We start from the raw sequence: 27127 nt of genomic DNA, 5'->3' as shown, positions 1-27127 counted from the left end.
CTGCTGCGTGGTAAGAACTTGTAAGACATTGATATTTGTTTTACTGTGAGCGTTTTACCACCACATCCTAGTAGTTATAGGAACATTATTTTTGGATTTTGTTTCTTGTTTCTACTAATCATGACAGGATCCAGAGTCAATTCATGGGCTTTGTCGATCGCGGGAGACATGCCACCGCCTATGCAAATACCACAACCGTCACGAGAGGTGCACAAACATCCAAATGCACATGATGAGGTTCATGTTTTTATACCACCATTTAATGGCTGTTTTAGACCTGCTTTATATATTGAATGGGAGTTAGACATAAATAATATATTTGCTTCCCATAATTTTGATGAACATAAAAAAGTTACGGTTGCGGTTGGTTCTTTCACTGGTTATGCTCTAGTTTGGTGGAGTGAATATTGTCGGTTACACCCTGATTATGTACCTAATACTTGGGATGATTTAAAACATGTCATGAGAGATAGATTCATCGATGTTTATTATACTCGTGACATGATTAAAAAACTGGAACATTTAAAACAAGGTAGTGACACCGTAACAAAATATTATGATGATTTACAAACTACCTTGTTGCACACATTTTTAGAAGAAAGTGAAGAAGATTTTATGGATAGATTTTGGGAAGGATTAAACTATAATATTTAGGAGATACTAATTCATGAAGAGTGTTATCCTATGGATCATTTGTTTCGTCTTGCTTGCAAAGCTGAACAGGAAATAAAACGACGTGTTTCCCACAAGGAGAACAAGCGCACGGTGCACATTCTAACTGTTGATACAAATGTTTATTCAACTACTAGGAGTACTATGACAACCGCATCTGTTGTTGCGAGGACTACATCATCTCCACCATGTGAAACATCACCATCGAGAGTGCCTACATCATCTGAGTTGACTATAAGAGGTAATGACAAAGGTACAGATTTTTCCACTTTCACATGAGAATGATGCATGCCTAGTTAACTTGAATACATCATGTGTTGAGCTACCCACTACTTTGATCACACCACCTATTTTAGAGGACTATGTTGATAATTTGACTTTGCCATGTGATCAAACAACTGAAATACCAACAATTTTGAGTGCACCCATTGAATTAACTATAGATGCAAAAGAATCAATGTTTAATCATTTTGATATGGCCTCTAAATTTGGTGATGATTCTGTGTCCAATGACTTGTTGCATGTTTGCTTATTTAAGCATGTTGTAGCATGTAAATTTGATGCAAGTAAGGTTTATTCACCAATGTTGGGATGGTTTAATAATGAATACTGTCAATCTTTTGATAGGAATAAGAGCTTCACTTATATGTGCAAACTGAGTTGCAATATTTTCATGCCTTCTACTTATGATAATATTTTGGCTTTATATTTTATGATCTATGAAAGTTACTCATGTATACATGTGTCATATGTGCCAAAATCAAGGGAAGTAAAAATGGATGACATATACATATATAACATGTATACCTTGTCTCTTTTGTTAACCACATTTCAGATTAAGCAACGTCGAGGACGGCTTTATTCTCAAAAAGGGAGGATGATGAGGACATGACTACCTTGGATATGACCAAAAATATTGCATACATGCATATTTGTCAGGTGATTTCTAGTGTAAACTATCCAATAATCTATTTATATTATCCAGAACAAAAATACTTCACACACTTTTGTGTTTTGTCTAATTGCAGGTGTATGGGACATTTGTACAATTCACATATGAAGATAAGGGAGAAAGAGATGTTTAAGTGCTGTTCAAAAAGTTCTCTCACGTCACTTTTGGGCCAAGAGAAGATAGAGTCCAAGTCTCTCACGTTCTGGATTCAGATTCGGACTGCACAGACATACCTGACTCAAAACATCAACAACTTTTTCATACGGACTCCAAATTGGGTGATTCTTTTTTTGTTGGAATCTAGATTTTGTGCTCTTTCCAGCCCAACTGGGTTCACCTTCAAATTCGTCCGAAGCATTGAGATATCGACGAAACAATCAGACACTGCAGCAGAATCCGAGTTAAACAACAAGTCCAAAGGTGTTGCATCACCTCCGCTTGGGCCCATGAGCCTTGTACGACCTAGGGTTGGTTTTAGGATGCCTTGGGACGTTCTCCCACCTCTTTGGCCGCCACCCCTTCCTCCTATATAAGTAGATCCATCTAGTAGCTTTTTCCTTGGGATTTGTTTAGTTAAAAGTTAGCCATTGCAACTTCGTGTACTTCGTTTGTGTCCAACGACCAGACCAAGACCGCTTACGGATCCCCACCTTTATTAATACTTCATATATATTCGCAATATTCAGATTGCTTTATTATATTCTTGCTTGTTCTTCGATTGCTTGCAGGAATAGACCTTCGTGGTCAGGTTGATCGTGCTCCGCGCGTGGTCAATAACCTCTCGGAGTTGGTTTAGCGATTGCTAAGGCGCAATGTCGTGCACGTTTGTAGTCGGATCGTCAAAGTCATCTCTACCAAATCGATAGTTATCATCTCATCGAAAGATTGGGACACCCCGCCTCTATCAGGAAGGATGAAGGGCGGTTGGATCTGGGTTCCCCCGTCGCCGCCAGGGAGGGCGACGCGGGGGACGGGTCTCTACGTAAGATCTCACGGACTGAGGTTTCGTTAAAGTCTCAGTTAACTTAGATTTAGCAATCCCGTTTGTGTATTTTACTTCAAAATTTGCCAACAGCGCCATGTTCATAAGTACTCCCTCCGGTCCTTTTTAGTCTGCATATAAGTTTTATTTGAAGTCAAAGTATCTCTACTTTGACCACACTTATAAAAAAAATTATCAACATTTACAATACCAAATCAATATTTATAAATTCAGTATGAAATGTAGTTTCATAGTATATATATTTGGTATTGTAGATATTGGTATTTTTTAATATAAATTTGGTCAAAGTTTGTTGAGTTTGAGTTGACACAAATCTTACGCGGAGTAAAAAGGACCTGAGGAAGTACATAGCGTATTGTATCCAACAATAATACTGTATTTTAATTCGTCATCTCACTTGTACAAAAACATTTCCCAGTCGGCCAGGCAACTCGGCGGAACAACCTGCCCATGCGCGACCCCATGCGCGTTCCTGCAGAGGGACTCGGCCGCTCGCCGCCTTTCCCCGTACCCCAGCCAAACGTTACGCATGGTGATTCCGGTGCACGGCCGGCTCGGGCTGCAGTCGAACCGCACCGCCACCGGCGTCGCCGACGTCCCCTCGACGTTCGTGTATGACACGTTGGTGATCTTGATTCCCGAACCCTGAAAGTAATATAGCACACCGTGTCGGCACTCAGCAGAGCTCCCTGAAAATACAGTGTTGACAAGAGTGTGATGATGGACGGGTACGACACCTCGGTGGGGCAGCTGATGTTGCCGGGGCAGTAGTTCTGGTCGACGATGAGCGGGTTCCGGACGTCCCTCATGACCACGTCCGAGAAAGCGACGCCGTCGACGAGCCCGCTGTTGGCCTTCGCCCACGACTTGATCCGCAGCCCGTTGGTCGTCCCGGCGAGCGTCACGGCCTTCACGGTGATGTTCCGCACGGCCACCTGCTCCGGCGTGTCTCCCAGGCTCCCAATACTGGCAATGGCACAGCACACGGAAGAGATTATTAGACACTTATCAGCAGTGGATGGACAGGGTTGGGCCTCGTCACTCGCCTGATGCCGTGCCCCGGGCCGCAAGTGACGCCCTGAATCCACACGTCCGACGAGCCCTCGACCATGGAGATGCAGTCGTCGCCGGTGCCGATGACAGCGTTCCGGATGGTGACGCCGCTTGACTGCTTGACGTGGATGCCGTCCGTGTTGGGGCTGTTCCCCGGCGCCGACACCACCGTGTCCACTATCGCCACGCCGGTGCTCGCCTGGACGGTGACGTGGATGCCCGCGCTGTTCAGGACGTCAGGCCTTGGATCACCACGTTCCTCGACCGGTAGATCGTGAACGACTGCGACGGAGCATCCCCAAATCATTTGGGTTTATGCATTATCTCCCGGCTCATTCTTTTTCTGAAAGAAAAGCACGTACTGACCCTGGTGGCGGCGGGGCAAGAGGAGTCGCCGCCGGCTCTCCGGCACGCCCAGTAGGCCTGGCCCCTGCCGTCGAGCGTGCCGCCGACGACGGACACCCCGTCCACGTTCTGGAACACGATCCAGAGCTGCACGCCGGCGTACGGCACGGGCGCGAGCACCGTGCCCATGATGTTCACGGCCACCGCGCCTCTCCGGCACGGCCCGCTGAACCTCGCCCTGGAAACCAAGAACTCGCCTGCCGGCACGACCACCGCGGACGGGCCCTCGCCTTCCGCACCGCACGCCGCGGCCCACGCGCGGAGGAACGCCCCCGCGCAGTCCGTCCGGCCGTCGGCCACGGCGCCGTAGTCGACGACGCTGTAGGACGCCGCGGAAGCGAGCGACACGCACAGGTGGGCGAGGAGAGCAAGGCCGGCGCGCCGTCGTGGCGGCATCGGGCGGTAGCGTCTCGTGGGTCTGCGCGTGGCCGGAGATGCGTGTGTCCACAGTGCATCGGGCTCGTGACTTGCAACTTTGCAGGTTGTTGGTGGATTGGATGGATTGCTGGCAGCTTGGGAGTTGGGAGTTGTGTTAAGCAACATGGTTGATAGGTACGTGGCGTTTAGCTTCGAGCGTGCAGGACGAGTGTTTCGTGCCTTTGCAGTGTTTATGGAGTGATCACTTGTAAGATTGGGTCATGTGCACATGTTGCTACATTTGGCCATCTGTTCTTGTGCATCCAGAGCCTGGTATTCGGCGGTCCTTCTCCGCGCCATTGTCAACCATTGACGTGGAGAGCGCGGCTCATTGACGTGAAGTCTTGCCATCAAACCCTTTAACAGTCGCGCAAGGGGCGATCGCTGAGCCGTGCCACGTCGATGTATATACTGTCCCTGTGATTGGCTGGTGCGTAGTTACCATCCACCCCAGATAACACCTCCCCGCTAACTTCCATCTATTATCCTCATCACGAAGGCAGCCCACTCACGCGACCTCCCTCTCCCTCGTTTCCTCTCCCATCTAATCCGCCGCCATTAGCAGCGCCAGCCAGCGGGAGAGGAACTGGCTCTGCTCTCCCATGCAGCCACACCAGCTTCGTCGCCTGGAGGGAGGAGAAGATGGCGGTGGCGGCTTCGATCTATGATCTGCCTCGATGCGGGTCTCCTCCAGTGAGTGCCTATGCGGCGACGGCTACGGCGACAACGAGTGAAGGAGATGAAGTGGAGGCAACTCGAGGGCCTCCTAGGGGGCCTGGTCCAGTTCTCCCCCGCCGCCTCCTCTGCTCGATTTGGCCTCCAAAAAAAGGTGGGTAAGGCGACTCCCTTTGGCTGAAGCTAGCTGATAAACTCGCTGCTGCCAAGTCCCTTTTGGGTGTCTTGCACAAAACGGTCTGTCTTGCTTCAGTTCAGAGCAACGTCTTAATTCACTTTTTTGATTTGTTAATTATATATGTTACGACCTGCACTTCGTTATGTTATGCGACCTGTGATTCACGGGCCGTCTGATGATGATATTGAGCATTTTTCTCATGTATTACAAATATCATGAGTCTTATGATGAAGAGATGTCCAAGTAGCTGCATGTTTTTGGTTCAGTTCAGTAGCGCAAAAATCTGAAGAAGTATAATCATAATATTTTTGTTGTCTAATATAGTAATATGTCACAGATGTACATGTACCACATTTTCTGTTCTGAAAGTTTCATCATGATTTCTGAAATACTTGCATTACATTTGGTTGCTTTCTCGAGATATTGCTTTCCATGTCACGGGGCTTATCACCACTGTGTGGTCTTTTCCTTTTGTATAGGCAGGCGATGCTCTGATTCAGCCGTATACTCATTTCATCTCTGATTTTGAGAGCAAGATCAATCTTCTTAAATTTGCTCACTTCGCAGTAGTAGTTTCACTCCAGTATTCAGATAAAGATGCTGGTATAAGCTATCTCGAAGGCATAATTTCAAAACTGCGTGATACCAAGGAATCACGGGTTGAAGAGCCCATTCTGTATTTGAAGATGCAGATTGCAAGTTTTCTTCTTGAGAAAGGGAATCAAAAGGAGTGTAAGAAACTGGTAGACGAGGGTAAAACCACTTTGGATAGCATGGGCGATGTTGATCCTTCAGTACTTTCGACCTATTATTAGTTATGTTCTCAGTACCATAAAGTGTGTCAAGACTATTCTGAATTTTATAAAAATGCTCTTCTATATCTTGCATACACAACAGTGGACTCACTTTCAGAACCACTCAAACAGGTATTGTTGCTTGCCTGCTCTTTCGGCATGAAAAATTGGATTTGATGGTTGTTGTTTCCGATTTCCAATAATTACCTGCAGAACCTGGCATTTGACCTCTCACTTGCTGCTTTACTGTGTGACAACATATACAACTTCGGGGAGTTGCTTTCCCATCCAATTGTATGTCCTTATATACTTATAATTTATATGTACCTTTATCTTGTCTGGTTACACTTTACTACTTACTCCTTCCTTGCCATAATTCTTGTCATGGTTTGTTGTGGCGTGAGTGGGATTCGGTTCCACGCCAAATCAAGAAGTCTACTCCGGCTGATTAGACTAGCAGGTCCATCCATCCATGTACACTTTTCCTTGTATGCCTGAATTTTTTCAAGGGATCGGTGGCAGCAAGATCCACGAGGAGCACGAGGCGGTGCATCAAGATGGGCAAATATGGTGTGGCAACGGGGTGGGCAAGAAGATGAGGGGATTGAGGCGAGGTGTCAGGACCCCGACTCAATGCCACATCGATCTAGCGTGTAACACCTCATATCACTTTGCGGCCTCACGCACGGTATTCCCACGGGTGTCGCCTTACCTTTTCCCGGGACCGTTTGCGCCTTTTGGCACACGTATATGATAGTGTCGCTAGCATCCATATGATAAGGAGCCCGGGCTGACATGGCTAGTCGTGAACCCAAAGTGGCACAAACTTACAGGGACAGGCATCCATGACCCAGTATCGAACGTGTCGGTCATCAGCGAGTGAATCCAGGCTGTAGCACTGGGCTAGCAGGACTCCGGTGAACCGGGCTGTAGCGGGCTAACAGGACTCCGGAATTCACCGCGTGGCATTTCCCCGAAGGGACAGACACAGGATCGAAGAAGGACACATGCCGGCCAGCCTAAGTGTTCCGGAGCAGTAGCAAGCTACTATGGAAACACTAGGAGACATTTCCTGGTAAGAGAGGCTACTAAGGATAAACAACTAGATAGTCAGATCCCACACATACCAAGCATTTCAGTAACATACACACAATATGCTCGATATGTGCAAATACAACATGGCATCACAACATGACTCTACAACTCAAGTATTTTATTCAATAGGCTCCGAGGAGCGAGATATTACAATCATGGGTCTCATGACCCAACATTCAGAGCAAACAAGTCAAGCACAAGCGGAAACTTAACATGTCTGAGTACAGACATCTACAAATGAGAAAGGCTGAGCAGCCTGACTATCTACCAGATCCTGCCGAGGGCACAAGATCGTAGCTGAGGTAACAAGCTAAACGTCGAAGTCCACACAGTACTACTAGCGAGACTGAAGTCTCTCTGCAAAAACATAAATTAAGCAACGTGAGTACAAATGTACCCAGCAAGACTTACATCAGATCTAACTACATATGCATCATTATCAACAAAGGGGATGGTGGGGTTTAACTGCAGCAAGCCAGCTTTGACTCGGTGGCTAACCTGAACTACGACTGCAAGTAACTCTTTTGAGGTGGCGCACACGAGTCCACATATTCACCATATCAATACACCACTATGGATCCTCTCCCGTCTCCCTACGAGAACGCCATCCATAGCACTCACGCTTATCTTGCGTATTTTAGAGTATCCACTTTCACTTGTCTATGAACTGTACAGGCAACCCAGAAGTCCTTTTCCGCGGACACGACTATTCGAATAGATCATATTAACCCTGCAGGGGTGTACTTCTTCACACACGCTCTCACCACTTACCGCCGTTTACACGACATGTACTCGGCAACCTTCAAGCGGAAGCCCAGCGAGGGTGTCGGCCACGACCTGACTAACCACACAAGTCTCTCGTCCAGGTTTATCGCCTATTCGGGTTCCATCCGCAAGGAGATCCGGCCGGGGTGTCGCTCACGGCCCCAAACGATGTGTGCAGGGTTCCCAAGTCCACCATCCGGGTGCCACTTGGTACACCGGGCCACTGTGCCTATTCTGTCCCAAGCCCACCTGTACCGGGTGCCGCTTGGTAGACTACTAACACTACCTACAAACACCAGAAACTAGTTGCAACTCCTGGACAGAGATCATGTTGATTAATAAGTCGAGAGGGGTCGAGTTACCGGAACCCAATGTGTGGTAGTAACTGTTCATGGATCACAAACACAGAACTCAGTTCCTGAGGATGGCTGCAATGAGACAACCCACCATGTACTCCTACATGGCCTCTCACCGCTACCTTTACCAAATCGTGTTCACACACTTAGCTCTCAACAGTAGGACATGTTCACACACCTTCGATTCATCCCCGATGAATCAGACCTGACTCAACTCTAAGCAGTAGCAGGCATGACAAACAAACATGGATGAGTAGGCACATCAGGGCTCAAACAACTCCTACTCATGCTAGTGGGTTTCATCTATTTACTGTGGCAATGACAGGTCATGCAAAGGATAAAGGGGTTCAGCTACCGCAGTAAATAACAGATGAATCGGTGTTGTCCTAATGCAGTAAAAGAGAGCAGGAGCGAGAGAGTGGGATTGTATCGGAATGAACAAGGGGGTTTTGCTTGCCTGGCACTTCTGAAGATAGCATTGAGTCTTCATCAGTGTCAACGATCACAACGTCGGAACATCGTCTACCGAGAGGGGACAGATACCGGCAACAGAGAAGAAATACAATCAATGCAATGCACAATATGATGCATGCTCATGACATGGCAATATGAGTGTGTTGGCCTAATGCAACTACAACCAGATGGATTTGGGTCATATTGAGCCAAAGGTTCAACCCCAAATTCAAATTATGAATTCAAATAGTGCCTTATCATGTTTTGCACTAAACATCAAGGTTAAGTTGTTTAAACATGCATGAAACCAGTGCAGATGGATAGATTGGATTTTTCTGATCATTTTTCATATATAATTTATTTCATTTGGGGTTACGGTTGAAATTATATGATTTTTAGAAGTTTTGTATATTTTCTGAAATAAATAAATCATTTTAGATTTATTTAAAATCCAGAAAACAGATTATTGCGTCAGCATGACGTCGGTGTGACGTCAGCAGGTCAACTGGGTCGGCCAGGTCAACCTGACCTGTGGGACCCACTGGTCAGTGACTCAGTTAACTAACTGAGTTAATTAGTGCTAAACTAGCCCTAACTAAGCTGTCAGCAGTGCGGGGCCCACGTGTTAGTGGATCATCTAGTTAACTACTTAACTAACACTAATTAAAATAACACTAATTAAACAGGGCATGGGCCCACTCGTCAGCGAGAGAGAGGGGTCAAACCCCTGGGCAGATGGGGTCAAATCCCGCCGGTCAAAGCGGTCAACCCGCCGGCGTTTAACCGCCGGCGAGACCAGATGCGGCGGCGGGCTTCGGGTTTGGTCCTCCGTCGACCAAATCGACGGCGGAGATGCGCTACATGCTGCTGGTGGACTCGCGCGTCGAGTGGTGCAGGCGGTGTGTGCGGGGGTGGCCGGAGATGACACCGGCGTCGAGCCAGGCGGCGGCCGGAGCTCGGAGGGAGGGGAGAAGGACCTACGGTGCACGGCAGGGGCCGGTGTTGGTCGTGTTCGGCTCCTGGGAGCTCGGTGAGCACGGAGGCATGCTCAAAAACGGACGGGGGCGGCTGTGGCCACGGCAACGACATGGCACGGCGGCGGCAGGTGCGGTGAGCTCGGTGTGGTGCATACGGTGCACGAGAGAGGGAACGGAGAGGGGGAGGACGGGCAGCAGCTCACAGTGGTCTCGACGGGCGGGTCAGAGAGGTCGGGGAAGAGCTGGAGTGGTCACGACGACGAGGGGGATCTCCGGCGATGGCGGATCGGGACGGCTCGGTGCAGCGTCTCCGGGGCGAGCGAGCGCTCGGGGCTCGGTCGAGGCAAAGCAGCGGACGACGGTGAAGCTTCTGGGCACGGAGAGGCGACGAGTGGACGGCCGTGGCTGCGGGCTTTACGACGGCGTGGACGCGGCTGCGTTGGCCATGGCATCCAGGGAGCGAGGGAGAGAACAAGGGGGAAGAATGGGGTGTCCACGGGGTCGGGGCGGCGCCGAGGAGTGGCTTCGAGGCGTCGCCGCGCTGTCCAAGCGAGGCAAGCGGCCAGGGAGCTGCGTGGCGAGCTCAGGCGCGTCGCGGCATCCCTCCTCTCTGCCTGCCTGGCGAGAGGAAGCAGGTGGCTGGCACGGGCCAGCACAGTGCTGGGCCGGCCAGTGGGCTGCCAGGTGGGCTGCGCCAGGTAAGTGGCCAGGTAGTTTCCTCTCTCTCTGTTTTCTATTTTATTTTCTGTTTTCTATTTTTCTGTAACTGTGTGGCTTTATTAAAAATACTTAAACAGATCCAAAAATCATGAAACTAATCATGGCTACTGTTTAGAATATATCCAATAGTAAACATTTTTGTTTATGATTATTTGAGCATTTAAAATATTTTATAGCATTTAAATGCCCAAATGCAAATAGGGTATGACTTAATTCAGGGCCCAATATGTTCTGCAAAAATATAAACCATTTTTGGTAGATGCTTTCACCTCAAACCAGAAATGTTGAACATTTTTAGAGGGCATTTTGAGTTCAATGAAAAAGATTTTATTTTGACCCTAGTTGAAATCATTTGGTGCTAGGGTTTAAGCATCCCCATTTCAAGTTTCCAATAAATTTAGACATGATGCATGGATGATTATGCAACTACTTGCAAACAAACTCTAGGGCTGTGACAACTCACCCCCACTAAACAAGAATCTCGCCCCGAGATTCAAGGCGTGAGGTAAGAAGACAAAGGGGACATAAACTAATAACATGAGCTCCAAGATCCAACTGTCTTCTCGAGGTGTTGATCTGTTGACTCAAAACAATCTTGACGTCTTTGCTTGCAAGGTCTTCATCCAACACGATGATGACAGAATGAGACTCTACAGAAGACGATCTCCTTGAAGATCGAGTATTCAAGATCAACTCATGGAGTGAGAGGTAAGAACATCTCTCGAGCTGAGATACGAAGCATTCATCCGAAGGGATGGAGTGGAACAGATGGCGAAGGTCCACTAGGTAGACAACAATTCCACATTTAAGAGGGTGGCGAACGGTTGTCAACGTAGCGAGCAGTTGAGTTGCCATGATACCATAACGATGCACTTTAGGGAAGGTGACTTGTAGAAATATCCCCTTAAGTGGCAAAAAGAATTACCTTTGATTCAAAGATCATTGAAACTCTTTATACCAGTCTAAGGCAATTCTCGAGCGATCGTTTGGAGGGGTTGGGTAGAATGGCATACCCGGATTGAATGGATGATGTGGATTACCTTGTTGAAGACAACACAAGTGATAATTTTAGTAACTGGGGAGAAGCTCAACAGTAGAGGGTGAGTCCACTATTTGAAAAGGTTATAGCATAACCGAGGAAACTGAGAGCAAACCCAGTTAGTGCCGATGATAACACCTAGCGCTTGTGCGTGCTCTCATGAACTTGAGCACTTCCATATTCATCAAGGTTTCACCAATATCCGTGTCAAGGATCCTGGCAACACAACGTACTACCATGATGAATGCCGGTAGAAGATGCAGATGCAAAGGAAGATAACACCTTCTCAGGTTTCACCTTGGCGGGGCCAAGGGGACAAAATCTGGATGATCGACCGAGAGACATTTAGCACTCCGCTTCTAATGTTCTCCTTGATGTACCAGCTTAACCCAATACCAGTCGGTATCTGGAACATCAAGTAAAGGTCTGGCTTCGGGGGAACAAGGGATCCATAAGGAACAACTTCTAATAAGTCACTCAAAATCCTCATGGAGAAGATGGTCGATTTGCTCAATCAAGATACTACAATGATAGATCTTCCGGCTAGGTGTGTCGGCCAGAACATCAACCTTGTCGGGACCTACATCATAGATCTTGGAAAGGTTCCAACCATCATATCTGCCTGAGATTCAGATCTGGTTGGTAACATAATATTCCAGCCTCATCAAGTCTAGAAGGAAAATGAAAGTTTGCAACACAAATTGATGAGATGACGTTGCGAGATTCTCGGGAAATGAACTACGATAGCAAGCTCCAAAGCATGAGCTGGTTCTGCTACGCACGTATGAACACGCTGTACCAGACAAGCATGACCACGTAGTAGTCTTATAATAAAACACTACCGAGTTCAGGTTGGGAACCATCATCGAGGATGTTGAAGTCTTGTGCATGACCTAGGATTAGCACATCAACTCCTTTTCCTTGAACAAATCAATCAGTGGCTTGGTGTGCTATGGAATACATATGGAGTGGAGGTAATTAATCTACCAAACCACAGTATACTTTGCACATGCATGACTGACTTGGGACGATTCCAGAGGAAGCAAAACTAACTTTCTCGAACCCACGGCGGCAACTTACATCAAATGCACGCGAATCAAAGGAAGTCACTTCTTTCATCCAACACATACTTCATGAACGGGGCATGAAGAAAATGCTTACACAAGTTTCCAACACTAACTTAATGTTCAACAAAATCATGGAGGAGATAAGGATGTTGTCAATGGGCTCAACAACAATTCATCCGGGTTTCCTTTTAAAAGGAATTCCATAGTTAAGTGAACACGGTGATAGCATTGGTCAGACCAAAGAATATAATGGTGTATGCTCGAGGAAAAACCACGAGTAAGACAATATTACGAATATCGTTGGTTCTGATTTGATTTGACGATAGCCCATACTCAATCAAAGGTTTGGGTAAGATAATAGATCCAACAATTGATCACAAGGACCAATCGATGAGAATATCATCTTTCTTCAACACACACACAAGGATATCCCTTCGGAATGAACTGAGTCGGACAAGCTTTCATCTTCCAACTCTCCAAGTTGTTGTTTAGCTTATCCAACTAGCTTAGGGGTATCCAACACAGACTCTTGGAGAAGGGGTGGTTTATAAGAAAACCAACTTGATCACGAGCTCAACATAACAGCCAGGTGACGACCTGGTGATACTTCCGAGAAGATATTCGGAAAATCACGAACCACCGATATGTTACTAAGCTCGAGGAGAATCTTGCTTTTCAGGGCAAGACGATATGATCAATAGAGCGAGGATTTGAAATAATCCTAACTCATCGATCAAGGAGTGCACCGGGAAAATGGACTAGGTAGCAGAATCAATCTTAGAATGATGATTCAATAATCAGCACGCTAAGAATGAGGTTGTTGTCCATTTAACTACCAAGCAACGGAGTTGCTAGGGCAACGGAGTTGCTAGGAGTATAGATTTCACACATCACCATTCACTTGTCGGCATTCCAGTTGCAACAACACAGAGACCGAGGAATGAAGAACAATGGCGAGAAGTATCACTTCATCAAGAATTCATAAGAGATGGTGCCATTCCTATGATACTCTTGACATAAAGAAGGTAATACTTCAAGGTAGAACAGACCAGAAGCTGGATTGACATTTTGATCTGCGAATTACAACTGCTTTGACCCAATCCTGGATATGGATGAGGTTCTGGAGTTTGTTTCTCCTAGTCATCCCGGAATAGAATGGCTTGACGGACCACAAGAGTAATAGGCATCGATGAACGAATGCACACATACCCTTGACTATCAATTGGTAGACGAGGGTCGGAAGACAACTACAGAGGGACAACTCAAAGGAACATACGATTTTCTGAGTTGTGGATGCATGGTTTAGCATGTCGAACGAAGTTCAACATATTTCTTCCGGATAACCCATGCAGAAAGGTAGAACTGGCAGAGCCACAATATATAATGGAGAACTCATCGAGGATATTCCTGTTGTGATCTTTTGATCCAACAAACTTCTGCCATGAAGTGGTTCATAGTATTTGGAAGAAGGAAATACCATGAACTTAGAGGACTATCGCAAAGGTTACTAATAACCTAAGGGAGCTAGCAATTACTATCAACATGAAGTAAGTAGGGTGAATCTCGGGTTCAAAACCCAGAAGTGAAATGCCTACTAACTAAGTGGCATCACGGGATGCTTTCGAGGATGGTGGCCAGAATCATCACACTGGGAACACAAAGCATGGCTAGATTACTAGGTAATGCTCCGAGACACCTAGGGTCATAATATTAACTCCAACATATATGTCGAGGTAATAGAATACCTCAACTCACCGATAGTGTGGTCAAACTGGCCCAAAGAGACATCAGAAACAGAAGGAAGGGATTTGCAAATGCATCAGAATATTGTAGAAACCTGGGATGACTCGGACAGCATAACGGTTGTAAATGCTCAAAAAGATTTGAGACATCCGACAAAATGGTGGCATAGCCACTCAACATCACAATATCGAGGTTTTGAGATCAACAGCTAACATACGGAAGCAGTAGGAACTGAACTGAGGCTTGAGTCCATCAATCCTATAAGTCTACTGATTAGTAACACGTGGTCCTAATAGAAAGAAGAGAAAGCCTAGTTCCTTAACCCCGCCGGAAAGATAAGATGACTCAGATCAGAAGGGCATGAGATATAAGGAGTAAAAAGAGCCTTACATTCCATCCCACAATCAATTTCCTTATATAACTAAAGAATTTCTAGACTCAACTTCGACCAGTTTGGCTTGGTAAAACTACAGGCAGTCGAGCTCTGATACCAAAGCTGTCAGGACCCCGACTCAATGCCACATCGATCTAGCGTGTAACACCTCATATCACTTTGCAGCCTCATGCACGGTATTCCCACGGGTGTCGCCTTACCTTTGCCCGGGACCGTTTGCGTCTTTTGGCACACGTATATGATAGTGTCGCTAGCATCCATATGATAAGGAGCCCGGGCTGACATGGCTAGTCGTGAACCCAAAGTGGCACAAACTTACAGGGACAGGCATCCATGACCCAACATCGAACGTGTCGGTCATCAGCGAGTGAATCCAGGCTGTAGCACTGGGCTAGCAGGACTCCGGTGAACCGGGCTGTAGCGGGCTAACAGGACTCCGGAATTCACCGCATGACATTTCCCCGAAGGGACAGACACAGGATCGAAGAAGGACACATGCTGGCCAGCCTAAGTGTTCCGGAGCAGTAGCAAGCTACTATGGAAACACTAGGAGACATTTCCTGGTAAGAGAGGCTACTAAGGATAAATAACTAGATAGTCAGATCCCACACATACCAAGCATTTCAGTAACATACACACAATATGCTTGATATGTGCAAATACAACATGGCATCACAACATGACTCTACAACTCAAGTATTTTATTCAATAGGCTCCGAGGAGCGAGATATTACAATCATGGGTCTCATGACCCAACATTCAGAGCAAACAAGTCAAGCACAAGCGGAAACTTAACATGTCTGAGTACAGACATCTACAAATGAGAAAGGCTGAGCAGCCTGACTATCTACCAGATCCTGCCGAGGGCACAAGATCGTAGCTGAGGTAACAAGCTAAACGTCGAAGTCCACGCGGTACTACTAGCGAGACTGAAGTCTCTCTGCAAAAACATAAATTAAGCAACGTGAGTACAAATGTACCCAGCAAGACTTACATCAGATCTAACTACATATGCATCATTATCAACAAAGGGGATGGTGGGGTTTAACTGCAGCAAGCCAGCTTTGACTCGGTGGCTAACCTGAACTACGACTGCAAGTAACTCTTTTGAGGTGGCGCACACGAGTCCACATATTCACCATATCAACACACCACTATGGATCCGCTCCCGTCTCCCTACGAGAACGACATCCATAGCACTCACGCTTATCTTGCGTATTTTAGAGTATCCACTTTCACTTGTCTATGAACTGTACAGGCAACCCAGAAGTCCTTTTCCGCGGACATGGCTATTCGAATAGATCATATTAACCCTGCAGGGGTGTACTTCTTCACACACGCTCTCACCACTTACCGCCGTTTACACGACATGTACTCGGCAACCTTCAAGCGGAAGCCCAGCGAGGGTGTCGGCCACGACCTGACTAACCACACAAGTCTCTCGTCCAGGTTTATCGCCTATTCGGGTTCCATACGCAAGGAGATCCGGGCGGGGTGTCGCTCACGGCCCCAAACGATGTGTGCAGGGTTCCCAAGTCCACCATTCGGGTGCCACTTGGTACACCGGGCCACTGTGCCTAGTCTATCCCAAGCCCACCTGTACCGGGTGCCACTTGGTAGACTACTAACACTACCTACAAACACCAGAAACTAGTTGCAACTCCTGGACAGATATCATGTTGATTAATAAGTCGAGAGGGGTCGAGTTACCGGAACCCAATGTGTGGTAGTAACTGTTCATGGATCACAAACACAGAACTCAGTTCCTGAGGACGGCTGCAATGAGACAACCCACCATGTACTCCTACATGGCCTCTCACTGCTACCTTTACCAAATCGTGTTCACACACTTAGCTCTCAACAGTAGGACATGTTCACACACCTCCGGTTCATCCCCGATGAATCAGACCTGACTCAACTCTAAGCAGTAGCAGGCATGACAAACAAACATGGATGAGTAGGCACATCAGGGCTCAAACAACTCCTACTCATGCTAGTGGGTTTCATCTATTTACTATGGCAATGACAGGTCATGCAAAGGATAAAGGGGTTCAGCTACCGCAGCAAATAACAGATGAATCGGTGTTGTCCTAATGCAGTAAAAGAGAGCAGGAGCGAGAGAGTGGGATTGTATCGGAATGAAAAAGGGGGTTTTGCTTGCCTGGCACTTCTGAAGATAGCATTGAGTCTTCATCAGTGTCAATGATCACAACGTCGGAACATCGTCTACCGAGAGGGGACAGATACCGGCAACAGAGAAGAAATACAATCAATGCAATGCACAATATGATGCATGCTCATGACATGGCAATATGAGTGTGTTGGCCTAATGCAACTACAACCAGATGGATTTGGGTCATATTGAGCCAAAGGTTCAACCCCAAATTCAAATTATGAATTCAAATAGTGCCTTATCATGTTTTGCACTAAACAGCAAGGTTAAGTTGTTTAAACATGCACGAAACTAGTGCATATGGATAGATTGGATTTTTCTGATCATTTTTCATATATAATTTATTTCATTTGGGGTTACGGTTGAAATTATATGAGTTTTAGAAGTTTTGTATATTTTCTGAAATAAATAAATCATTTTAGATTTATTTAAAATCCAGAAAATAGATTACTGCGTCAGCATGACGTCAGTGTGACGTCAGCAGGTCAACTGGGTCGGCCAGGTCAACCTGACCTGTGGGACCCACTGGTCAGTGACTCAGTTAACTAACTGAGATAATTAGTGCTAAACTAGCCCTAACTAAGTTGTCAGCAGTGCAGGGCCCACGTGTTAGTGGATCATCTAGTTAACTACTTAACTAACACTAATTAAACTAACACTAATTAAACAGGGCATGGGCCCACTCGTCAGCGAGAGAGAGGGGTCAAACCCCTGGGCAGACGGGGTCAAACCTCGCCGGTCAAAGCGGTCAACCCGCCGGCGTTTAACCGCCGGCGAGACCAGATGCGGCGGCGGGCTTCGGGTTTGGTCCTCCGTCGACCAAATCGACGGCGGAGATGCGCTACATGCTGCTGGTGGACTCGCGCGTCGAGTGGTGCAGGCGGTGTGTGCGGGGGTGGCCAGAGATGACGCCGGCGTCGAGCCAGGCGGCGGCCGGAGCTCGGAGGGAGGGGAGAAGGACCTACGGTGCACGGCAGGGGCCGGTGTTGGTCGTGTTCGGCTCCTGGGAGCTCGGTGAGCACGGAGGCATGCTCAAAAACGGACGGGGACGGCTATGGCCACGACAACGACATGGCACGGCGGCGGCAGGTGCGGTGAGCTCGGTGTGGTGCGTACGGTGCACGAGAGAGGGAACGGAGAGGGGGAGGACGGGCAACAGCTCACAGTGGTCTCGACGGGCGGGTCAGAGAGGTCGGGGAAGAGCTGGAGTGGTCACGGCGACGAGGGGGATCTCCGGCGATGGTGGATCGGGACGGCTCGGTGCAGCATCTTCGGGGCGAGCGAGCGCTCGGGGCTCGGTCGAGGCAAAGCAGCGGACGAGGTGAAGCTTCTGGGCACGGAGAGGCGACGAGTGGACGGCCGTGGCTGCGGGCTTTACGACGGCGTGGACGCGGCTGCGTCGGCCATGGCGTCCAGGGAGCGAGGGAGAGAACAAGGGGGAAGAATGGGGTGTCCACGGGGTCGGGGCGGCGCCGAGGAGTGGCTTCAAGGCGTCGCCGCGCTGTCCAAGCGAGGCAGGCGGCCAGGGAGCTGCGTGGCGAGCTCGGGCACGTCGCGGTGTCCCTCCTCTCTGCCTGCCTGGCGAGAGGAAGCAGGTGGCTGGCACGGGCCAGCACAGTGCTGGGACAGCCAATGGGCTGCCAGGTGGGCTGCGCCAGGTAAGTGGCCAGATAGTTTCCTCTCTCTCTCTGTTTTCTATTTTATTTTCTGTTTTCTATTTTTCTGTAACTGTGTGGCTTTATTAAAAATACTTAAACAGATCCAAAAATCATGAAACTAATCATGGCTACTGTTTAGAATATATCCAACAGTAAACATTTTTGTTTATGATTATTTGAGCATTTAAAATATTGTCACATCCCTAGCTGCTGGTAGTGCTCTAGGCTAGCTTCATGTGTGCATCATGTTTAAATTCTGAAATTTGAACTGAGGGAAATTGGAAGCCTCAAAACCCTAAATAAAAGAAGGGCAGAAACCCTAAAAATCTCATTCATTGTTCCAAAATGCTCTTCTTAAATGTTTGATAATTTTTGGCAAGGGTTCTGGTCCCAACCAAAATATTGAACATTTTTAAGGATTTATTTTTGGGACTTTGGATTTAATTCATTAGCTATTTGAATTTGAATTATATTCATATAATTAGAATATAATTTCAAATACCCCTGAAATATTTTATAAGCTTTTGGAAAAGTCCATCTAGCAATATAAAATATTCAGAGGAGTTTTTGGCATTGTTTGTATTATTTTAAATTCAAAACAGTGGCAAAATAAATTAAATAAAAACAAAACAGAAGAAAAATATGAAACAGAACAGAACTTACCTGGCGCCACTTACCTGGCCCAGCTCCATCTCGCCGGCCCAGCCCACCCCTCCCCCTTGTCCTCTTCCTCCTCTGCCAGGAGGACGAACAGAGGCGAGGCGTGGCGCGCGCCCGAGAGGCCTCGGCCACCTCCTGCTTCCACCGAGGCGTTTCCGAGCCTCCCCCTCACGCCACGGAGACGCCCTCGCCCCCTGCACCTCCCCTCTCTCCCCCTGGACCCCATTCCCTCCTCTGTTTCCCTCTCGCGCACAGCACCGAGCGGAGCTCGCCGCCATCGTCGCCGTACCCATGGCCACCGGCCACCCCTAGCCTCACCGACGCCCCAGGAAGCTCCGCCGGTCCTCCCTCGACCTCCTCGCCGTGTCACGCGACCAGAAGAGCCCCGGAACGCCACCCCCGACGTTTTCCCCTCGCCGGCCGCCGAGGATCTTCTCCGTCGATTCGGCCACTCCGGCGCGCCCCCGAGCCGGCTAACCATCCCTACGGCACCGCTGTGAGCTCCTACGCCTCCCCTCCCTCTTTCCCCCTTCGATTGCGCCCTATAGCCGCCGCCCCACGAGCTCCGAAGCCGCCGTCCGCCATGGCCGGTGAGCTCCGTGCTCCCGAGCTTCTCCGCCTGCGTTCGTTGCCTCCGGGTGTTCCTGGTGACCCCAGCATCCCGTAGAGCCCATCGGCCGCGCCCGCCGTGCCGTGTAACGCCGAAACCGAGCACGCCCGAGCTCCGGCCACCGCTGCCGAGCTCGAGGCCATCGTCTCCGGCCGCCCTAGCTGCTGCTGCTTGCTGAAATGGGCGCGGGTGAGCTCCAGCTCCCCGTAGCCGCTCTCCTCCGTCCATTTGGACGCCGGAGGAGCGAGCCCGCGCCCTCCGCCGCGCCTGTTGCCACCGGCGACGAGCCGCCGGCGGGTTAGGCCCTGCTGACCAGGGGTTTGACCCCCCCTGGGTCGATGACAGGTGGGGCCAGCCCCCCTGTTAATTAGTTAGTTTATTTTAATTTAATTACCCCCTGCTGACACTGACATGTGGGCCCTAGTGTCTTAATCCTTAATTAAACTAAAATAAACCCCCCCTGACGCTGACCAGTGGGCCCGACCCCCCCTAACCTTTTAATTAAACTAAATAAACCCCTGTTAACCCCCTGTCACTGACGTGTGGGTCCCACACGTCAGGTTTGACCCGGACCAGCCCGTTGACCTGCTGACGTCACTATGACGTCAGGCTGGCGCATTAATTCAATTACTGGATTTATTAATAATCAGGAAATTCCAGAAAATTGTATAAACTTCAATAATTCATAGAAAATTAACCGTAACTCCAAATTAAATAATTTATATATGAAAAATTATCAGAAAAATTCAAGGAATCCATCTGTACCATTTTCATGCATCTTAGAACAACTTATAGCTGCTATTTAGCACAAATCAATTAAATGGCATTTGAATAATCACATATGGAGTTTGAATTTGAATCTTGTATTCAAACCAACTTCATTTAATCTGTTGCTAGTTGCATTAGCCCAAAACACATTCATTTTGCCATGTCATGATCATGCATCGTATTGTGCATTGCATTGATTGTGTTCCCTTCTGTGTTGCCGGTATTGTCCCCTCTCGATAGACGTGATATCGATGATGTGATCATTGACACTGATGAAGACTCAATGTTATCTTCAGAAGTGCCAGGCAAGCAAAACCCCCTTGTTCATTCCGATACAATCCTACTCTCTCGCTCCTGCTCTCTTTTACTGCATTAGGACAACAACGATTCATCTGTTACTTGCTGCGGTAGCTGAACCCCTTTATCCTTTGCATGACCTGTCATTGCCACAGTAAATAGATGAAACCCACTAGCATGAGTAGGAGTTGTTTGAGCCCTGTTGTGCCTACTCATTCATGTTTGTTTGTCATGCCTGCTACTGCTTAGAGTTGAGTCAGGTCTGATTCATCAGGGATGAATCAGAGGCGTGCAAACATGTCCTACTGTGTGTGAGCTAAGTGTGTGAACACGATTTGGTAAAAGGTGTCGGTGAGAGGCCATGTAGGAGTACATGGTGGGTTGTCTCATTGAAGCCGTCCTCAGGAACTGAGTTCTGTGTTTGTGATCCATGATTCAGTTACTACCATACATTGGGCCCTGAAATATGACCCCGCTCGACTTCTTATTCACCCTAGCTCTCTGTCCAGGAGTTGCAAGTAGTTTCTGGTGTTTGTAGTATGCTGGAGGCCGTGGATAGCGCTGACCGTAGGGGTGGGCTGTGATGCGGTAGGCACGTGGCCGGGTATACCGGGCGCCCGTTTGGTGTCACGGAACCCTGTTCACATCGTTTGGGGCTGTGAGCGAAACTCCGGCCGGATCTCCTCATGGATGGAACCCGAATAGGCGATAAACCTGGACTAGAGACTTAGGTGTTTAGGTAGGTCGTGGTCTACACCCACGTCGGCTTTCGCTTGAAGTCTGCCGAGCACATGTCGTGTGCAGACGCTAAGTGGTGGAAACATGTATGAAGAAGTACACCCCTGCAGGGTTAACATCATCTATTCGAATAGCCGTGTCCGCGGTAAAGGACTTCTGGGTTGCTTATATCAGTTCATAGACAAGTGAAAGTGGATACTTTAAAATGCACAAGATAAGCGTGAGTGCTATGGATGGCGTTCTCGTAGGGAGACGGGAGCGGATCCATAGTGGTGTATTGATATGGTGAATATGTGGACTCGTGTGCGCCACCTCAAAAGAGTTACTTGCAGTCGTAGTTCAGGATAGCCACCGAGTCAAAGCTGGCTTGCTGCAGTTAAACCCCACCATCCCCTTTGTTGATAATGATGCATATGTAGTTAGTTCTGATGTAAGTCTTGCTGGGTACATTTGTACTCACGTTTGCCTATTTTATGTTTTTGCAGAGAGACTTCGGTCTCACTAGTAGTTCCACGTGGACTTCGACGTTTAGCTTGTTACCTCAGCTACGATCTTGTGCCCTCGGCAGTATCTGGTAGATAGTCAGGCTTCTCAGCCTTTTTCATTTATAGTTGTCTGTACTCAGACATGTTAAGCTTCCGCATGTGCTTTGACTTGTATGCTCTGATTGTTGAGTCATGAGACCCATGATTGTAATATCTCGCTCCTCGGAGCCTATTTGAATAAATTACTTGAGTCGTAGAGTCATGTTGTGATGCCATGTTGTATTTGCACATATCGAGCATATTGTGTGTATGCTATTGAAATGCTTGGTATGTGTGGGATCTGACCATCTAGTTGTTTATCTTTAGTAGCCTCTCTTACCGGGAAATGTCTCCTAGTGTTTCCACCGAGCCATGGTAGCTCGCTACTGCTCCGGAACACTTAGGCTGGCCGGCATGTGTCCTTCTTCGTTCCTGTGTCTGTCCCTTCGGGGAAATGTCACGCGATGAATACCGGAGTCCTGTTAGCCCGCTACAGCCCGGTTCACCGGAGTCCTGCTAGCCCAGTGCTACAGCCTGGATTCACTCGCTGATGACCGACACGTTCGATGCTGGGTCATGGATGCCTGTCCCTGTAAGTCTGTGCCACTTTGGGTTTACGACTAGCCATGTCAGCCCGGGCTCCTTATCATATGGATGCTAGCGACACCGTCATATACGTGTGCCAAAAGGCGCAAACGGTCCCGGGCCAAGGTAAGGCGACACTTGTGGGAATACCGTGCGTGAGGCCACAAAGTGATATGAGGTGTTACATGCTAGATCGATGTGACATTGAGTCGGGGTCCTGACAGCGTTGGTATCAGAGCTTGACTGCCTGTAGGATTACCAAGCCAAACTGGTCGAAGTTGAGTCTAGAAATTCTTTAGTTATGTAAGGGAATTGATTGTGGGATGGAACGTAAGGCTCTTTTTACTCCTTTACCTCATGCCCTTCTGATCTGAGTCATCATCTTCTCTTCTACGGGGATTAAGAACTAGGCTATCCCTTCTTTCTATTAGGATCACGTGTTACTAATCAGTGGACTTATAAGATTGTTGGATTTAAGTCTCAGTTCAGTTCCTACTACTTCCGTATGTTAATTGTTGATCTCGAAACCTTGATATTGTGCTTCTGAGTGGTTATGCCACCATTTTTGTGAATGTCTCAAGTCTTTTCTGAGCATTTACAGCCGTTATGCTGTCCGAGTCATTCCAGGTTTCTAAATAGTCTGATGCATTTGCAAAATCCTTTCCCTCTGGTTTCGATGCTCCTTTATGCCAGCTCAATCACACTAATTGTTGAGTTGAGGTATTCTACTGCCTCGACCTTTATGTTGGAATAATTATTATGACCCTAGGTGTCTCAGGGGATCATCTAGTAATTTAGCCATGATTTGTGTTCCCAGTGTGATGATTCTGGCCATCATTCTCGAAAGTATCCCGTGATGCTACTTAGTAATAGGTATTCTGTTCCTGGGTTCTTGAACCCGAGATTCACTCTACTTACTTCATGTTGATAGTGTTTGCTAGTTCCTTCAGGATATTAGTAACTTTGCGATAGTCCTCGAGGTCCGTGGTATTTCCTTCTTTCAAATACTATGAACCGCTTATGGCAGATGTTTATTGGATCAAAAGATCACAATTAGAGTACTCTTGAGGAGATCTCCATTCATAAATCGTGACTCTGCCAGTCCTACCTCTCTGCATGGGTTATCTGGAAGAAATGTTGAATTCGTTCGACATGCCAAACCATGCATCCACAACTCAGAAAATCGTGTGTTCCTTTGAGTTGTCCCTCTTTAGTTGTCTACTGACCTTCGTCTATCAATTGATAGTCAAGAGTATGCGTGCGTTCGTTTATCGATGCCTATTACTCTTGTGGTCCGTCAAGCCATTCTATCGCATAATGACTAGGAGAAACAAACTCCAGTACCTCTTCCATATCCAGGATTGGGTCAAAGAAGTTGTGCTCCGCAGATCAAATTGCTAATCCAGCTTTTGTTCTGTTCTACCTTGGAGTATTACCATCGTTATATCGGGATTGTTATAGGAATTGCACACCATCCCATGAACTCTTGGTACAGTGATACTTCTTGCCATCACTGTTCACTCCTCGGCCCTCGTGTTGATGCAACCGGAATACCGACAAATGAATTGTGATGTGTGAAATCAATACTCCCAGCAACCTCGTTGCTTGGTAGTTAAAGGATAATAATTTCATTCTTAGCATGTTGGTTTTTGAATCATCCTTCTAAGACTTATCGTGCTACCTAGTTCTTATTTCGGTGCACCCTTCGATTGATGAGTTAGGATCTTGTCAAGTCCTCACTCATTTGATTATATCGTCTTGCCCTCAAAAGCGAGATTGTTCTCGAGCTTAGTAACATACCGGTGGTTTGTGATTTTCTGAATGTCTTCTCGGAAGTATCACCAAGTCGTCACCTGACCGCTATGTTGAGTTCGTGATCAAGTTGGTTTCTTGTGAACCACCTTCTCTCCAAGAATCGGTGTTAGATATCCCTGAGCTAGTTGGTTAAGCTAAACGACAACTTGGAGGGTTGGAAGATAAAAGCTTGCCTGACTTAGTTCGTTCCAAAGGGATATTCTTGTGTAGTGTGTGTTGAACAAAGATGATATCTTCATCGATTGGTCCTTGTGATCAGTTGCTGGACCTATTGTCTTATCAATCCTTTGATTTGAGTGTGGGCTATCGTCAAATCAAGTCGGAACCAACGATGTTTGTAATGTTGTCTTACTCGTGGTTGATCCCTCGAGCATACACCATTATATCCTTTGGGTCTGACCAATGCTATCACCGTGTTCACTTAACTATGGAATTCCTTTTAAAAGGAAACCTAGATGAATTGTTGTTGAGCCCATTGACAACATCCTTGTCTTCTCCATAATTTTGCTGAACATTAAGCTAGTGTTGGAAACTTTTGAAAGCATTTGTTCATGCTAGCTCATGAAGCATATGTTTGGATGAAGGTAGTGACTTCCTTTAATTCATGTGCATCTGATGCAAGTTGCCGCCGTGGATTCGAGAAAGTCAATGTTGCTTTCTTTGGAATCATTCCAAATCAGTCATGCACACGTGCGAAGAATGTTGTGGTTTGAAGACTTGCAACCTTCAATCTATATGTATCCCTAGCACACCAAGCCACTGATTGATTTGTTCAAGGAGAAGGAGTTCCTTCATAAGAGCTAATCCGGACTTATGAAAGAACTTCGATACCCTCGTTGATGGTTCCCCCTCCTGAACTCGGTAGTGTTTTATTATAAGACTACCACGTGGTCATGCTTGTCTGGGACAACGTGTTCACATGTTTGTAGTAGAACCAGCTCATGTTTTGGAGCTTGCTATCGTAGTTCATCTCCCGAGAATCCCGCAACGTCATCTCGTCGATTTGTGTTGCAAACTTTCATTTTTCTTCCTAAGACTCGATGAGCCTGGAATATCCTAACACCAACCAGAGCTGAATCTCAGGCAGATATGATGGTTGGAACATTTCCCTAAGAACTATAATATTGGTCTCTCGATAACCGGTAAGGTGGATGTCGTGGCCAACACACCCATCCGGTAGACCTATTATTATAGTATCTTGTTTGAGGAAGTTGGCCACCCCCCCCATAGGGATTTCGTAGGATTACTCCCTAGTTGCCCCTATGGATTTTTGTGTTCCCGAAGTCCGACCTTTTACTTGATGTTTTAGATATCAAACCATATCTATGAATGGGTTATACTAGCACATCAAGGAGAACATTAGAAGCCGAGTGCTAAATGTCTCTCGGTCGATCATCCAGATTTTATTTGCTTGGCCTCGCTAAGGTGAAATCTGAGAAAGTGTTATCCTCCTTCGCATCTGCATCGTCCATCGCTATTCATCATGGTAGTATGTTGTGTTGTCAGCACCCTTGACGCGGTTGTTGATAAAACCTTGATGATTGTGGAAATGCTCAAGTTCTTGAGAGCACGCACAAGCGCTACGTCTTATCATCGGCACTAGCTGGGATTGCCCCAGATTTCCTCGGTTATGCTATAACCACTCCAACAGTGAATTCACTCTCTATTGTTGGGTTCTTCCCCAGTTACCAGAATCATTCCCAGCATTTGCATTTTGTTCCCAGCTTGCACCGCCAATGTGCCATTCTACCATGGGTCTCTTCCATTTCCGGTGATAAGCAAAATTCATCCATTACGTTGTCTTCAACAAGGTAATCCACATCATCCAAGTTTGAGTATGCCATTCTACCGAACCCCTCTAAATGATCGATTATGATTTGCCTTAAGCTGGTATAAAGAGTTTCAATGATCTCTGAATCAAAGGTAATTCTTTTGCCACTTAAGGGGAGATATCTACGAGTCACGGTTTCGAAGGTGTCTCGTTGTGGTATCATGGCAACTCAACTCCTCGCTACGTTGACAACCGTTCACCACCTTCTTAGGTGTGGAATCGTTGTCTACCTAGTGAACCTTCGTCATCTGTTCCACTCCATTTCTCTAGAGGTGTGCTTCATCTCTCAGCTCGAGAGATGTTGCTATGTCTCATTCTGTGAGTTAATCCTGAGTTGTTCGATCTTCGAGAAGATCGACCCTTCTAGAGTCTCCTTCTTCCCTCCATGTCATGTTGACAGGATTTCTCAGAGCAAGACTTCAAGACAATAATGGTGTTCAAATCAACGTTCATTTGAAGTGCACCCTGGATCGTGAAGATTATACTAGTTTGCGTTTCCCCTTCATCCTACCCTACGCTTGAATCTCGAGACGAGATTCTTGTTTAGTGGGGGTGAGTTGTCACATCCCTAGTTTCTGGCATTGCTCTAGGCTAGCTTCATGTGTGCATCATGTCTATATTTTTGAAACTTGAATTGAGGAATATTGGAAGCCTCAAAACCCTAAATAAAAGAGGGGCAAAAACCGTAGAAATCTCATTCATTGCTCCAA

At 47.2% G+C, this 27127-nt stretch overlaps 1 protein-coding gene and 1 pseudogene across 1 annotated transcript; one reads left to right on the top strand and one right to left on the bottom strand.

Annotated features, from left to right (window-relative positions):
- Positions 1-2969: 2969 nt before the first annotated feature.
- Positions 2970-4481, bottom strand: LOC119293397 (annotated as a pseudogene).
- A 485-nt stretch (positions 4482-4966) lies between these two features.
- On the top strand, positions 4967-6246 carry LOC119295180 (26S proteasome non-ATPase regulatory subunit 13 homolog B-like). Its single transcript, XM_037573533.1, has 2 exons — positions 4967-5331; positions 5835-6246. The coding sequence occupies exons 1-2, from the start codon at positions 5206-5208 to the stop codon at positions 6168-6170; spliced, it is 462 nt and encodes a 153-aa protein (XP_037429430.1). The 5' UTR covers positions 4967-5205; the 3' UTR covers positions 6171-6246.
- Positions 6247-27127: the final 20881 nt, after the last annotated feature.

The sequence above is a fragment of the Triticum dicoccoides genome, chromosome 4B (assembly GCF_002162155.2).
Source record: "Triticum dicoccoides isolate Atlit2015 ecotype Zavitan chromosome 4B, WEW_v2.0, whole genome shotgun sequence".
Taxonomy (NCBI): Eukaryota; Viridiplantae; Streptophyta; class Magnoliopsida; order Poales; family Poaceae; genus Triticum; species Triticum dicoccoides.
Note: the sequence above shows the minus strand (reverse complement) of the source record. Positions and strands in the feature narration are given on the sequence as shown.

Coding starts and splice junctions, on each gene's coding strand:
- LOC119295180 (XM_037573533.1), top strand. CDS start 5,206: ATGCGGCGACGGCTACGGCGACAACGAGTGAAGGAGATGAAGTGGAGG. Junction 5,332..5,834: donor GATTTGGCCTCCAAAAAAAG/GTGGGTAAGGCG, acceptor CCTTTTGTATAG/GCAGGCGATGCTCTGATTCA.